This window comes from Rhinopithecus bieti, unplaced genomic scaffold (genome assembly GCF_001698545.2).
Source record: "Rhinopithecus bieti isolate Rb0 unplaced genomic scaffold, ASM169854v2 scaffold_49159, whole genome shotgun sequence".
NCBI classification, from domain to species: domain Eukaryota; kingdom Metazoa; phylum Chordata; class Mammalia; order Primates; family Cercopithecidae; genus Rhinopithecus; species Rhinopithecus bieti.
The window spans coordinates 34843-48339 of record NW_016819264.1 but is presented as its reverse complement, the minus strand read 5'-3'; the positions used below and the strand labels follow the sequence as shown (position 1 = coordinate 48339).

Genomic DNA, 13497 nt, shown 5'->3' with positions numbered 1-13497 from the left:
CTCTCTGAGATGGACACATTATTACAGTATTCCCATTTTACAAATGAGAAATTAGAGTCACAAAGAAGTTTAGACACTTGACCAAGATCACACAGCTTGTATAGTAAACAAAGCAGCTGAGATATGAACCCAGGCATTTTAACTCCAGAGTTTATATTTTGGGTTGCTACACCATATTGCTACCTGAAAGTAAACCAAGGCTGTAAAAAGGTGGCTGTGAAGAAACCCTAAGGATTAGATATGGTTTCATATCAATATTGATTTACTTAAGAGAATTTGAAATATTTTTATAAACTTTTTTCTTTCAAAAAATGCTGCTTCTACCTCTTATTGCTTATTTTAGTAAATGTGACCCATAATCATCTTTTTTTAAATTATTATACTTTATGTTCTAGGGTACATGTGCACAACGTGCAGGTTTGTTACATGTGTATACATGTGCCATGTTGGTGTGCTGCACCCATTAACTCGTCATTTACATTAGGTATGTCTCCTAATGCTATCCCTCCCCGCTCCCCACAACAGTACACCATGGAATACTATGCAGCCATAAAAAAGGATGAGCTCATGTCCTTTGTAGGGACATGGATGAAGTTGGAAACCATCATTCTCAATAATCATCTTTTAATACAGGCCAGAGAACATAGGCTCATCCTAGATTTCTACTACTTTTATACTTCCAAATGACCAAATCTTACGGGTTTAGAATACGAACAATTCAAACAGCTATCATTTACAGAGCATCTGTGGTCATAAACTGTGCAAGTTACTTGATCTGTGATTCTTGTATATCTCATTTCATGAGCACAATTTTAGGTAAATTATCCTTATCTGAGATTCATAAAGTTGCATTAATTTGTTTAGATTACATCGTTAATAAGTGACTGAACTGGGGATTGGCCTACACTCTTTCAACTGTATCATACTCTATTGATTATTAAGTATCTTCTGCAGTGTAACCCAACTTTTCCATCCCCAGTGCCATACCCCTCAGTCATCTCATCATCTCATCTCCATTAGTTCAAAATGTTTTTTTTAACGGATTTTCCTGATTTTAGTGTCAAAATTCTCATACTCTTATCCATCCATAGCCTGTTGACTGTCATCTAAAGGGCATATTTGATTATGCCACACCCTTGTGAAAAATCACAACTGTTTATTACAAGATAAATAGTTTCATTCATTCAAAAGGCACTTCCAAATGCCTCGTTCCTTCACTGATTTATTTGCCCAGACTATCTTCATTCTTTGCACACACATACACGCACACACACACACACACCATGCTCCAGTAAAATTAAACAACGGAAAGGTCTCTGTTTTCTCTTGCTGCTTAAACAAAAGGAAAGGTCTCTGAGTGCATGTTAGTGTTTCATGTTTATATACACTTGTTTGTTTAAATCCCCTTTGTTGTGATTGCCATATTTTTTCTTAATCCAACTACAAACTCAATTCATGTATTGTTGCTTTGTGCATTTTTTCCCACATTCTTCTTGCCCTTATCCCAGTCTGAGTTATACATATCTCTCTGTGTTTGCATAATTTTAATAGGACTATGTTGTAATTGTTGATTTTATTATCTTTATATATCACATACTATGTAAGAATTTTCAGGGTGTAATTTTAAAGAAGACTAGGAAATCATCAATTCTTTAGATTTTAATGAAACAACCAGCAGCTACACTTCTGAAAGGGTTTAAGTCAAGTCAGTATGTAGGCAGTGATAAGGGCCATAGTCTCACAATTCCAGCTTGGTAGCAGGTAGTTAAGCTAATAAGTATTTCCTAAGCAGGTCTGCAAATGAACACTGCTATAAAATAATTTTACACAATTATTTGTTTCATTTTGAAAATATACTCTTTTTATCCAAAGAAAATATGCGTTAGAATGCTGAGAAGAATGTATTAGAATGCTAAGTGTGGGTAAACCATAATTTTGCCTTGTGCAAAGAAATATGTGGTTTATAAAAGCAAATCTATTTATGTGCACTAGTCTGAATATCAAGCTCATAAGATTAAATTAATTTCGTGTTCATGCTGATAACAGAAATCGTATTTAGTCATTCACTCAACAGATACTTATTGAACATCCCAAATAGAGGAGGAGAAGAAAGGACAGCTCATTTGTGGGCAAATAATGAGATGTGACATAGAGCAGTGGTAGTCCAGATAGGTAAGCAATTGAGTGGTGAAAGTGCACGGTGGACACTGGGAACAGTGAATAGGAAGCAGTGGGAAGCTGAAGGGCCTTGTGTGCCAATGTCTGAAGATATGATTTTGCCCTCAAAGTATTGTAATCCATTAAAAAATCATAAATTGATTATAATCTAAGAAATATTTTATCCCATGTCAATGGATTAAAAATTTGAAATAATGGCCAGGCGCGGTGGCTCAAGCCTGTAATCCCAGCACTTTGGGAGGCCGAGACGGGTGGATCACGAGGTCAGGAGATTGAGACCATCCTGGCTAACACGTTGAAACCCCATCTCTACTAAAAAATACAAAAAAAAAAAACTAGTCGGGCGAGGTGGTGGTGCCTGTAGTCCCAGCTACTCGGGAGGCTGAGGCAGGAGAATGCTGTAAACCTGGGAGGCGGAGCTTGCAGTGAGCGGAGATCCGGCCACTGCACTCCAGCCTGGGCGACAGAGCGAGACTCCGTCCCAAAGAAAAAAGGAAAAAAAAAAAAAGGAAATTTGAAATAATGATAAATATATTGAGTTCGTAAAAATTTACCTTTGGCATCATTCCTTTCCCTATCATTTCTCCCTCCACAGTATGATGGCGCCATATCTCATCTTGCACCGCAACTGATCATCTAACAAGAATCCTTCTGCAGATCCCATCTGAAATTACATTTCCAGGCATACCACATAACTGGAGGGAAAAAAAACATGGATAGTATGGAAAGTATGTAGGTCAAAATAGACTTCAGTTTGAATCTATTCTGACACCTCTGTAACATTAAACAGGCTGTTTTGGCTCTTTTCCTGTTAACTTTCTTATCTAAAACAAAGAATACCAGCAATTCTCTTTTAAACTCATTGGAAAAGTTAAGTGAGATATAAGTTTAAATCACTTTTGCGTCTGGCACATAGTAGGTACTCGATATGTAATTAACTTTTCTACTCTAATCCAACATATCCATCTTGATTAATAAAAATTAAATTTATCTTGGTGTACTAATGGGTGAAGTGGGTCTTTAATGCCTTTCTTTTTTCATGAAATATCAGAATTAAAACTCCAAAGCATCACAGAATCTATAATTTATCCATATTTTTACACATTTCTAAACAGAATTTAGTTTTACTTTTTAAATTTTCCATATGTTTGAATGTATGCAATTATAGATTTGAAACATATGTATATACATATATAAATCATAATTTTTTCAAATTTTAAAATTATTGCCTCCAATATTTCTTCATACTTCACAGTTGTTGCCTTTAGGGTTGCAGAACATCCTTTTTTACTGTTACTGCAAACTTATAACTATATCCAGAATTTACCACAATAAATAATGTTGTTATGAAAATTTTGTTTTATATTATCTTTTTCAAAAATTCTAAGAAGCAAAATGACAGAACCAATCTGGGTAATCACTACCTTTTAAGTGGCTCTTGATAGCAGTATGTGAAAGAACAGTGGGTTTTACTCAGAGGAGTCATGTTAAACTTGATGTTCAGTTAACAATGTGTTTCTATAGGGCTTAAGAGAAATACCTTACAAGAGCCACTGCCTTTGACTTCTTGAATCCTTCACCTATGTATACAGCTGACTGTCTTACTCATAAACTTCCAAGTAAATCCTAATATAAATCTGGAATTACTCTACAAATATGTACCTCTATGCCCAGTGGAAAATAATTGCCGCAGCTTTTCCTCAAGGATAATTAATGTTGTTTACATATGTAATCAACAATACTTGTCTTCAAAACACTGAATTCTGAAGAGTTCCATAAGCAACAATTTTGCAAATAAAGTAATGTCTTCATATGCAAATTTGCTTATTTATTTTCATCACTTATCTATTTTGTAGCTTCATTTTGATTACTGTTAACACCTTCACTTCTATCTAAAAAGTATGGCATCTTCCTAATGCCAGTTTTTACTTCAGAGTTTCAAATCATTCAGAATACTGAGGGTTCTTTCATATAAAAATAAATTGCCCATATCATGTGTATTTCATTTCCTTGGTCTGAGTTTCCCAACCCTGTTAGGACATGTTTGACTTCTCTCTCTCATTTATGTCACTTTCTTGTTCATTCTCTGCAAAGCCCTCTCCCCTTCCAGCCTTTCCCACTCACTTGAGAATATGAAGGTTTGATGTAGGTGGATTGGCCTCCCTGAAGACAAGGAGTTTGACACAGATTGCAGACACTTTCCTCTCAAGTTGTATATCAGATGAAGAGTTGTTAAAAGAAATAGCTGCCTAAAGCATCTCATTTCACATTACCTGGAGAGGGAGTTTTTGTCAGAAACCATCTCACTGATAGGTGAAAATACATTGCCCAGCATATTCACCAGCATATTCCCATGAATACTGAAATTGTATCCCACAGAGTTAACATTATTAACATTCAACTGAGCATATGACAGTAAATTTAGAGAAAAGCATCATTCTGAATATTTAATAATGATATTCAGCATTGTTATAGTATATTTTCAAAGTGAGGTATAAAGATTCATAATGAATTTGTGAACTCCACAGGATGTACCTTGGAGGCATGCCTAACTCATTCTGCACACTTGACACTTGAAGAAACAGAGGACTTGGGAGATTTAGGGATTTGCTCAATGTATCTCCATATCTTCCTTTTACTGAGTTCTGCTGGCAGAAGACATCCACTGATTCTTTTAAGGGAAAATTAAGATAAAAATATAATGTACAGTGTCTTATACTGAAATTTAAATATTCAGATAGCACTGACAATGGCTTCTTACTGAAGATGGCAGGTGAAGCAAATAACACTGGCTTCTTAACTCTTCAAAAGTCTTCAAAAATAAAGATGCTTGTAAGTAGGTATTTGGCAGGAAAGACAGCTGTAGAGTCATGGAGCTTGGAGTGAACTGTCCTTGCAATTCAGGTCATGAGGCTTCTTAGCTGAGAAGCAGTTCTACGAACAGATATGTGGGCCTGCTACAGTACATAGAATTAAAGGATTCCCCTGGGCATCTCTTTCTACAAGCAGATTTCGAAGCATTTTGTCTTTGCCGTTGGATAATTCAATGTTGAATTTACAAGGTAGCAGGCCCATTCAAGCGGAAGGTAAAACCATTCTAATTTCTAAAGGTAACAACGAATAGCCCAATTTTCAAAATATTTAGTTCCACTTCTAATCAAGGAAAAGCAGTCTAATGGCCCATAAACATATATCCTTTTTAGTTAACTTTAGTGCTGGTTTTTTTTTTTTTTTTTTTGGGCAAAAAATAACTATTGAGAAATATTCCATTTTTAAAACTTATATACTATAACAAATGTGTTTTGAACTAACTTTCACAATGTCAGGGTCAAGCAAAAGGGTTGTTTTCAGACAATATTAGCTTAAGTATAAAATGTCTGCTAATCTAACAAATTATGTGTCTAATTTTCCTCATTTACAAGCAAATTTTGGTATGGATATGCTTATTGTCACGATGATTGGGGCAATGGTCAAATCACAATTCTGATTTTTTACCTTTATTTACTTTTTTTTTTAATTGTTTGTTTATCTCTTTGATTCTTGATTGGAATGACAAAGCTTGAGAACTGTCTTTTTGAATTAATTTTCTCTTTTACAACTAGATGTTTATGAGGTTAAATACCTTTTACTTAAAATACAATCATAGTAGTGGAGCCTGATTACGTCAACCTTCTTCTTCCACCTCCTACCCTAAAATTGTAGTGGTTCTCTACTGACTACAGAAAAAAATCCCTCCCCTTTGGTTTGATAATTAAGACATCTCCTTATTTATCCATAGACAAACATTTATTAATTTATCTTTGATTCCCATTGCCAATCTATGTTCTGGCCACACTGAATTATTTATTTGGAGTTTCTTTTTCTATTATTTCGGGTTCCCTGGTTTTTCTCATGTTCTCATTGCACCAAATTCTATTTGCTTTCTCTTCACACAGGTAAATCTGCTCAGCAGCAAGGCTAATCTTAAATTTTATATCTTCCATGAAGTCTTCTCTGCACTCCAGGGCAATAAGTGAGCTCCTCCTCCTCTGAAGTTTCTGAGCTCTCTAGCTAGATCTCACATATTCTACATCAGATTAAATTTTCCATTGTCTTTTGATACTCTATTTCTTGTTTCAAATTCAGGATCATCCACAAATTTGCAAGTCACACTGGTAACATTATCTGATCACATCCTTTTCTTGCCCTTTGATTATTTAAAATACTCATGAATGCAATGGCTTCTTGGTATACGAGACAGTTGTCTTGTCTATATGTATCTCAGGATGAAATAAGAAAACCTAAAAAGAATTCTTCCTTACCTTTGCCTTACCTTATGTTCTGTAAATACGTTTTATATAATGTCAAAACACAGGAGTAATAAGTAGTGTTAAGTTGCTCACTACCAATACAGCTACATGGTTTCAGTTGCCATTTCAGGAACAAGGGAATTATGAAAAGTAAAAGCTGATATTAAAAGTTCCCCTAAATTTTGAAAGTAAAAACAATCAAGTGAGAAGGATAGTGATAATCTGTACAACCCTCCAGCACATATTTACCTGTGTAAAATCTACTTTGTCTTAAATACAGCCACTGTACTAGTTATGGTTAGTGTTTTCATAGTATATCTCTATTACTCTTTTATTTAACCTACTGGTTTTTTATATTTAAAGTGAGTTTCTTATACACAGTATGTAACTGAGTCTTGATTTTTTTTTCCTCGCTCTGTTGCCCAAGCTGGAGTGCAATGGCATGATCTTGGCTCACTGCAACCTCCGCCTCCCAGGTTCAAGTGATTCTTCTGCTTCAGCCTCCCCAGTATCTGGGATTACAGGCACCCGCCATCATGCCTGGCTAATTTTTGTACTTTTGTAGAGGTAGAGATGCAGTTTCACCATGTTGGCCAGGCTGGTCTCAAACTCCTGGCCTCAGGTGATCAGTCCACCGCGGCCTCCCAAAATGCTGTGATTGCAGGTGTGACCCACTGCACATGGCCTGAGTCTTGGTTTTTTGATCGGTCTGGCAAGGTCCATTTTTTAGTTGGAGTGTCTGGACTATTTACATTAAATGCAATTTTCAAGGGTATTTAAATCCAGCATTATAGCATCTGTTTTATCCTCTCCCATCTGGTTCTGTTCACTTTCACTTCTTTCTATCTTCGGTTGGATAGAAGATATTTTAAATAATTCAATTTATATTCACAATTAAATGATTGACTATACATAATTTTATTTTTAAGTGTTTCTCTAGTGCTTATGACACACATCTTAAAATTTCATTATAACCTCAGATAATATTATACCAACATACTTAAAATGAGGGAAATTACATCAATACATTTACACTTACCATCTCCAATTTTGTGCTTTTGTGCTGTTACAGCCACAAATTTTAATTTTCAAATATTATAAGCATCACAGTATATTATTTTGTTGTTTGTAGTGGTGTTATTTGTTTTAGTTAATAATCTTTTAAAGATATTTTAACATGAGCATTAGATTATTTTATATTTACAAACATTTTGTTTTTCAGTGCTTTGCATAGATCTGAGTTTCTATTTGTTATCACTTTCTTCTGCTTCAAAAATTTTAAAACCTCTGTATAGATCTGCTGATGACAAATTTAATTAGCTTGTTTGAAAATACATTTATTTTTTCACTGAATTCCAGATTTGCAGATTTAGCTCCTTATCTGCCACCTTGAAGACATCATTCCATTGCCCTTATGGCATTCATAGTTTCAGAAAAGCTGTCTTCTTAGTCATTCTTAACTTACTTCTATGAAGGTAGCAAGTATTCCTTGCCTTCCTTTTGATTTCTTTTTGTTTTCTTATCTGGTTTTCAGTTACTTAACTATCATATGACATGGTGTGATTATCTTTGAAGGAATAACTTTAAAATTTTTAAATTAAAATTATATATCTATATATTCAAAAAACTATTAAACTGCTTGATATTACAGCAAACTATTTTAGAGCTCTTTTATTTTTTAACCTTGTTTAGTTCAACATTGCTATGTCTTCAAGTTCACTGATCATTTTACAGGTTTTACAGGTATCTAGTATGATTATAATAATTTTTGTATTATTTAAAAAGACTAGTTATTGCTATTCACAAATGCAAACACATGGAATCAACCCAAATGCCCATCAGTGATAGACTGGATAAAGAAAATGTAGTACATATACACTATGGAATACTAAGGAGCCATAAAAAGGAATGAGATCATGTCCTTTGCAGGGACATGGATGGAGCTGGAAGCCATTATCCTCAGCAAACTAATGCAGGAACAGAAAACCAAACACCAAGTGTTTTCACTTATGAGTGGGAGCTAAATAATGAGAACACACGGACACAGGGAGCAGAACAACACACACTGGGGCATGTTGTGTGATGGAGTTGGTCGGGGGAAGAGCATTAGGAAAAATAGCTAATGCATGCTGGGCTTAATACCTAGGTGATGGTGCAGCAAACCATCATGGCACACGTTGAACTATAACAAAACTGCACATCCTGCACATGTACCCGGAACTTAATAAAAAAAAGAAAAGAAAATGAAAGGTGGGTGGGAGCATAAATTAAAGCATTCAAGCAAACTATAAAATGCTAGGAAATTGATTCCTACTTAAAGCCTCAAGAAAAGAAGGAATATTTATTCATTTCTTCCTGCAGTTTTAAGCTAATACATAGCATCATTTTCCTTTTGCAGAAAATATTTTCTTTGTAGTCATCCTTTCTATATAGTCATCCTTCAGTTTACATGGGGAGTTGGTTCCAAGTATCCTGAATATACCAAAATGCACACACACTCAAGTCTCACAGTTGACCCTGTAGAACCCTCATAAAGGGTCGGCCCTCAGTATATGCATGTTCACGAATACTATATTTTGTGTATATGCTATACTGAATTTGACTGAAAAAAATGCACATACAAATAGACCCATGCAGCTCAAACCTATGTTATTCAAGACTCAACTGTAGTGGATATGCTGATCACAAGTTTTCTTTGTTTTGAATGACTAAAATGTTTTACATTCAGTTTTGAATTATGAAATAACAAATTATGAAAGTCTAGCTTAATCATTATTTTCTTATAGCTCTTTGAGGATATCACTTTATTGTCATGGTAGAAACATTGATGTGCCACCTACATACTCCCATCAAGAAAGAACTTGTCTTTGTTGTCAGCGGACATTCCCCAGCTGTCAGTATCTTCATGATTTGCCTCCAGTACAGATAGCTGTCTTTTCAAAATGTGCTGTTTTTAGTCGACTGATACCCAAGGATCGCAGTGGAAATATAAACACGCAGCCCATTCATTGGCCCAACGTGGGCTAAATCATAGAGGTCACTGATTTCCATGAGATTAGCCAAGACTTTGTTGTATCTTCATGATAAATTTTCGGTTTTTCATTCAAAATCCTACCTCTTTTCTGCTTTATGCTGCATGTGTTACTCACTAATAAATATCCTGCATGCTAAACTCTGTCTCAGCATCTTTCTGGAAAACCCAAACTGGGATAGTTGCTATCAAAACTGATTTGCAAAAGCATATGACGAAATAAGAATTTGGAACTTGATTATTCACTGCTACCTAGAAGTGAGTGATCTGTCACTGGTCTTCAGTGGAACACAGACCCAGTGATAGTCCAATTGTTAAAATTCTGGGAAAAAGGAATACAACAGAATGTGTGATGTAGCTGGCATTTGAGATACACAGAGGGAAGAATAACCGGGCAAGTCTCATTATTTTTCAGTTACTAAGCACCACTGGATCCTCAAAGAAGAAAATGAAAACTTGTAAGTGATTATCAGGCAGGTAAAGCCAAGAGTGACAATCAGATAACCTCTTCTGTGATTCACTGCTGCTTAGCTTCTACCTGCAGCAGCAGGACAGAGAAAGCTGGGAACCAGGAAGTGGGCCAGTGGCTGGGCTCAAAATTGTAGACCCTACTGCCTGTAGTTGCTATCAGAGCCTCAACTGATACTAATTTTTCTTTCATCCACTTTTTAATTAACATTACTTTAGGGCTACATCTGCTGGCTGCAGTGGCTCTCCTGGAGACCAATATCTGAAGGTTCTGAGTTCCTGTTTTCATGTTTTCATTCTCAGGCTGGGAATGCTTCTCTTGCCCATTTACCATCACAACTGGACAAGGGAACCCAAAAAAGTCTAAATGGATTACCAGGATTTTACACAAATTTCTCCCTGGCCCCATTCTGTAACATAGGTACCTCCTCGTGAAGATCCCTGTCAAATAGTCCTGTCAGCCAGGTTGGTTACTTATTTTACTTGACTGCTGGTCTCTGAGCCAAAAGCAAGCAAAGGGCAATGGCAGTTGCTACATCTTATCATTCACTGAGAGTCCTACTATGATTATGGCAACAGTGTGTCCTTGTGTGCACCTGGACTTCTAACCACTTAGACGCTATAAATTTGGGGAAAGAGGAGTAAACATTTTCCCAGTGGATCAATGGGTGATGGGTAGTAGGGCCACTGCATCTTCCCACACTTGGCTTTGAGATGAAAATATTAATATTCTTCTCTTGTGACAATAGTATCATCTAGGGGTCACTGACTTGATGCGTATTCTTTATTCTGGAGAATGGGAGTCCATCCCTGTAGAATATAATCTCAAAGCTGGTGCTTGAACTGCACCAATACCATATCAGCCTGACAGCTTCTGAGTGGTGTGACACAGATTATTTCTAGTGGGTTCCATGATATGGTCCCACTCCCACACCCCCTTTGTTTTAAAGTGAGATGTCATTCTTAAAATATGTTATGTGATACCACATTCTTACAGATCAAACATTCGATACTTCCTTAGTTAGCGATGCTGCCTCATGCCACATAGGTAGAAAAGACAGTCCCCATATTTAGAATATGCCTTTCTTTCCCCTCTGATTAGAACAAATTACAGAATTAATTACATGGAAACAGGCCAATGTAATCAATTTGTAATGAATGTGTAGTCCACTGGTGTCCTCAAGGAATGGTGCCATATTGGGTGATCAGTTCAAGCCTTCACTGCTGGCAGTTTGAATATTTTGTGATAACAATAACTACACCAACCGTCTGCCACTGGGGCCATACATAGTCTCTCTTTACTGATGGTCATTCTTTTCATATGTCCATCATGCCAGCATTGGTGTAGCTGTTCACTGAGGCTGGCTGATGTAAACTGGCTGATTCATTATGTCTACTTGGTGGATTCGTGTCTCTTCATGGGTATTCTTTGGTAGGCATTAACATGGGATACAAAAATCTTCAGGTTTTGTTTTACATCCATCCATTGCCTCTACCACAGAGCACTTTCTCCAATCTTTTAATAATTCTTTCAGACTCTTGATGCATCTAGCATGGCAGCTAAAATTGAGCCTACTACTTGGGTGAGTTGGGTTTTACTGTCATCCTTCACCTGAATCTGCAAGGCTTAGAGTGTGAGTTAAAAATGATCAATACCGGCTGGGTGTGGTGGCTCAAGCCTGTAATCCCAGCACTTTGGGAGGCCGAGACGGGCAGATCACGAGGTCAGGAGATCGAGACCATCCTAGCTAACATGGTGAAATCCCGTGTCTACTAAAAAATACAAAAAATTAGCCGGGCAAGGGTGGCGGGCGCCTGTAGTCCCAACTACTCGGGAGGCTGAGGCAGGAGAATGGCGTAAACCCAGGAGGCGGAGCTTGCAGTGAGCTGAGATCCGGCCACTGTACTTCAGCCTGGATGATAAAGCAAGACTCCGTCTCAAAAAAATTAAAAAATCTATCAATACCCCCACCACTACATCTTTTTGATCTGTGAGGGCAAGGCAACAAGTTTCACCATCTACCCAAAGGTACAATACGGATAGACTGCAAGAGTTGTCACCTTTGTTACATTGTTTTTATTACGTTAACTAGGTTGACAGTTTCAAAACCTTCCTTTTTATCTTTGTCAGTATCATATCCCTTAACATACAGGTTAGGAACCCAACACTGGTTGCATCTACTACTGCTCTTCAAAGATTCCTCCAGGAACAGAGGATAACCAGAATCCTGAAGAAGCTACTGTCAAAATGTATGTGAAAAATGAATTTGAGCAGAGCAAGGATATATTGTTAGGAAAATAAGGCTAGATACCAATACCTACTTCAAGGAGGACTCATTACCTCAGCTGCCAAAAGACAGCATCTAGCTGTTTGAAACATCAGAGTTGATTCAGCTACAGAGATCCACTTCACCTAAGGGCCTTCCTTTCCTCCAGCAGCCCATATTCCATGAACAATTACAGTAAGGGACAGAAAGCCCCAGCTATTATGGCAGGACAACTCTCACAGGCCGTATATTCTCCCAAATTGCAGTGGGGTTAGCCGAAGCATTTTTAGGCTAGCATCACAGCATAATTTCTCCCTCCGCCCACTCTGTCTTTCATTTCCATGATGCAGGTGTTTATTCTTAGTAAATATCCTGCACACCAAACTCTCTTTCACTGTCTGCTTCAGTTGAACCCAAACTTGGACAGTTGTCATCTGGTTTTGTTTTGATAAAAGTTCAGTATCCGTGTCGTATTTTCTCCTATGAAGAAAATCTCTTCTGTTCTGATTGATTTCAAGATTTTCTTTTAAAATGATTTTATTAAACATTTTGTGAAGATTTGGTAATTTTTTTAAAATTTTATTTTAATGCTAGAAAAATCTCTGGAATATTCAAGAAGATAATATGGCACATGTGGAAAATATTTAGAGTTCTTGCCCCTAAAAAGTTATACATTTAATTTGATTATGTTGTATAAAGCAATGTTCAAAAATCTCCTCCAAAAGTGGATAAAGTGGTTTTCCTAATGATAACCTACTTTGTAAGGAAAACTATCCATGTTGTTATTTTCTCAATGTTTTACTTTGTCTCCAAACTGAACCTCATCCTTAGTGGGATTATCTGCATCTAACCTCAAACCCCCCAACCAACCCCTACCATCACTTCAGGATTTTGAGAAGGCTGGATACCGTTCCATGATCCAACTTCAGTTATCAAATTTAATCCCTTCTGCTATCCCCTTCCAGTTTTCAATTTGTGATACGGATTTGACTAATTTTTAGATTTAAATTATTATCTCTATAAGAGATTAACTAGATAAACACTACAGTTCCTTCTGAGTCTCTATTATTCCATGCAATACATCTCTTGGAAATTCTGAGTCTTGTAACAGGGGTAATATCTTTGACATATTTTATTTAAAACATCTATTTCTAAAACAAGATACATTTTTTTAAAAGCATGTTTATTACTCACCAGGTTTACTATAATAACTTCTCTGTATTTTGTCTCCTAGATGTAATAGGCTTCTTAAATATATTTGATA

At 36.4% G+C, this 13497-nt stretch overlaps 1 protein-coding gene across 1 annotated transcript in view; it reads left to right on the top strand.

Moving 5' to 3' along the window:
• LOC108519622 (engulfment and cell motility protein 2-like) overlaps positions 1 to 3957 on the top strand; it is an 18728-nt gene extending 14771 nt beyond the window's left edge. Inside the window, exon 5 of the mRNA XM_017858760.1 lies at positions 2774 to 3957. Within this exon, the coding sequence (XP_017714249.1) occupies positions 2774 to 2818 (45 nt within the window). The 3' untranslated portion in view covers positions 2819 to 3957. The remainder of the gene's footprint in view (positions 1 to 2773) is intronic.
• Positions 3958 to 13497: the final 9540 nt, after the last annotated feature.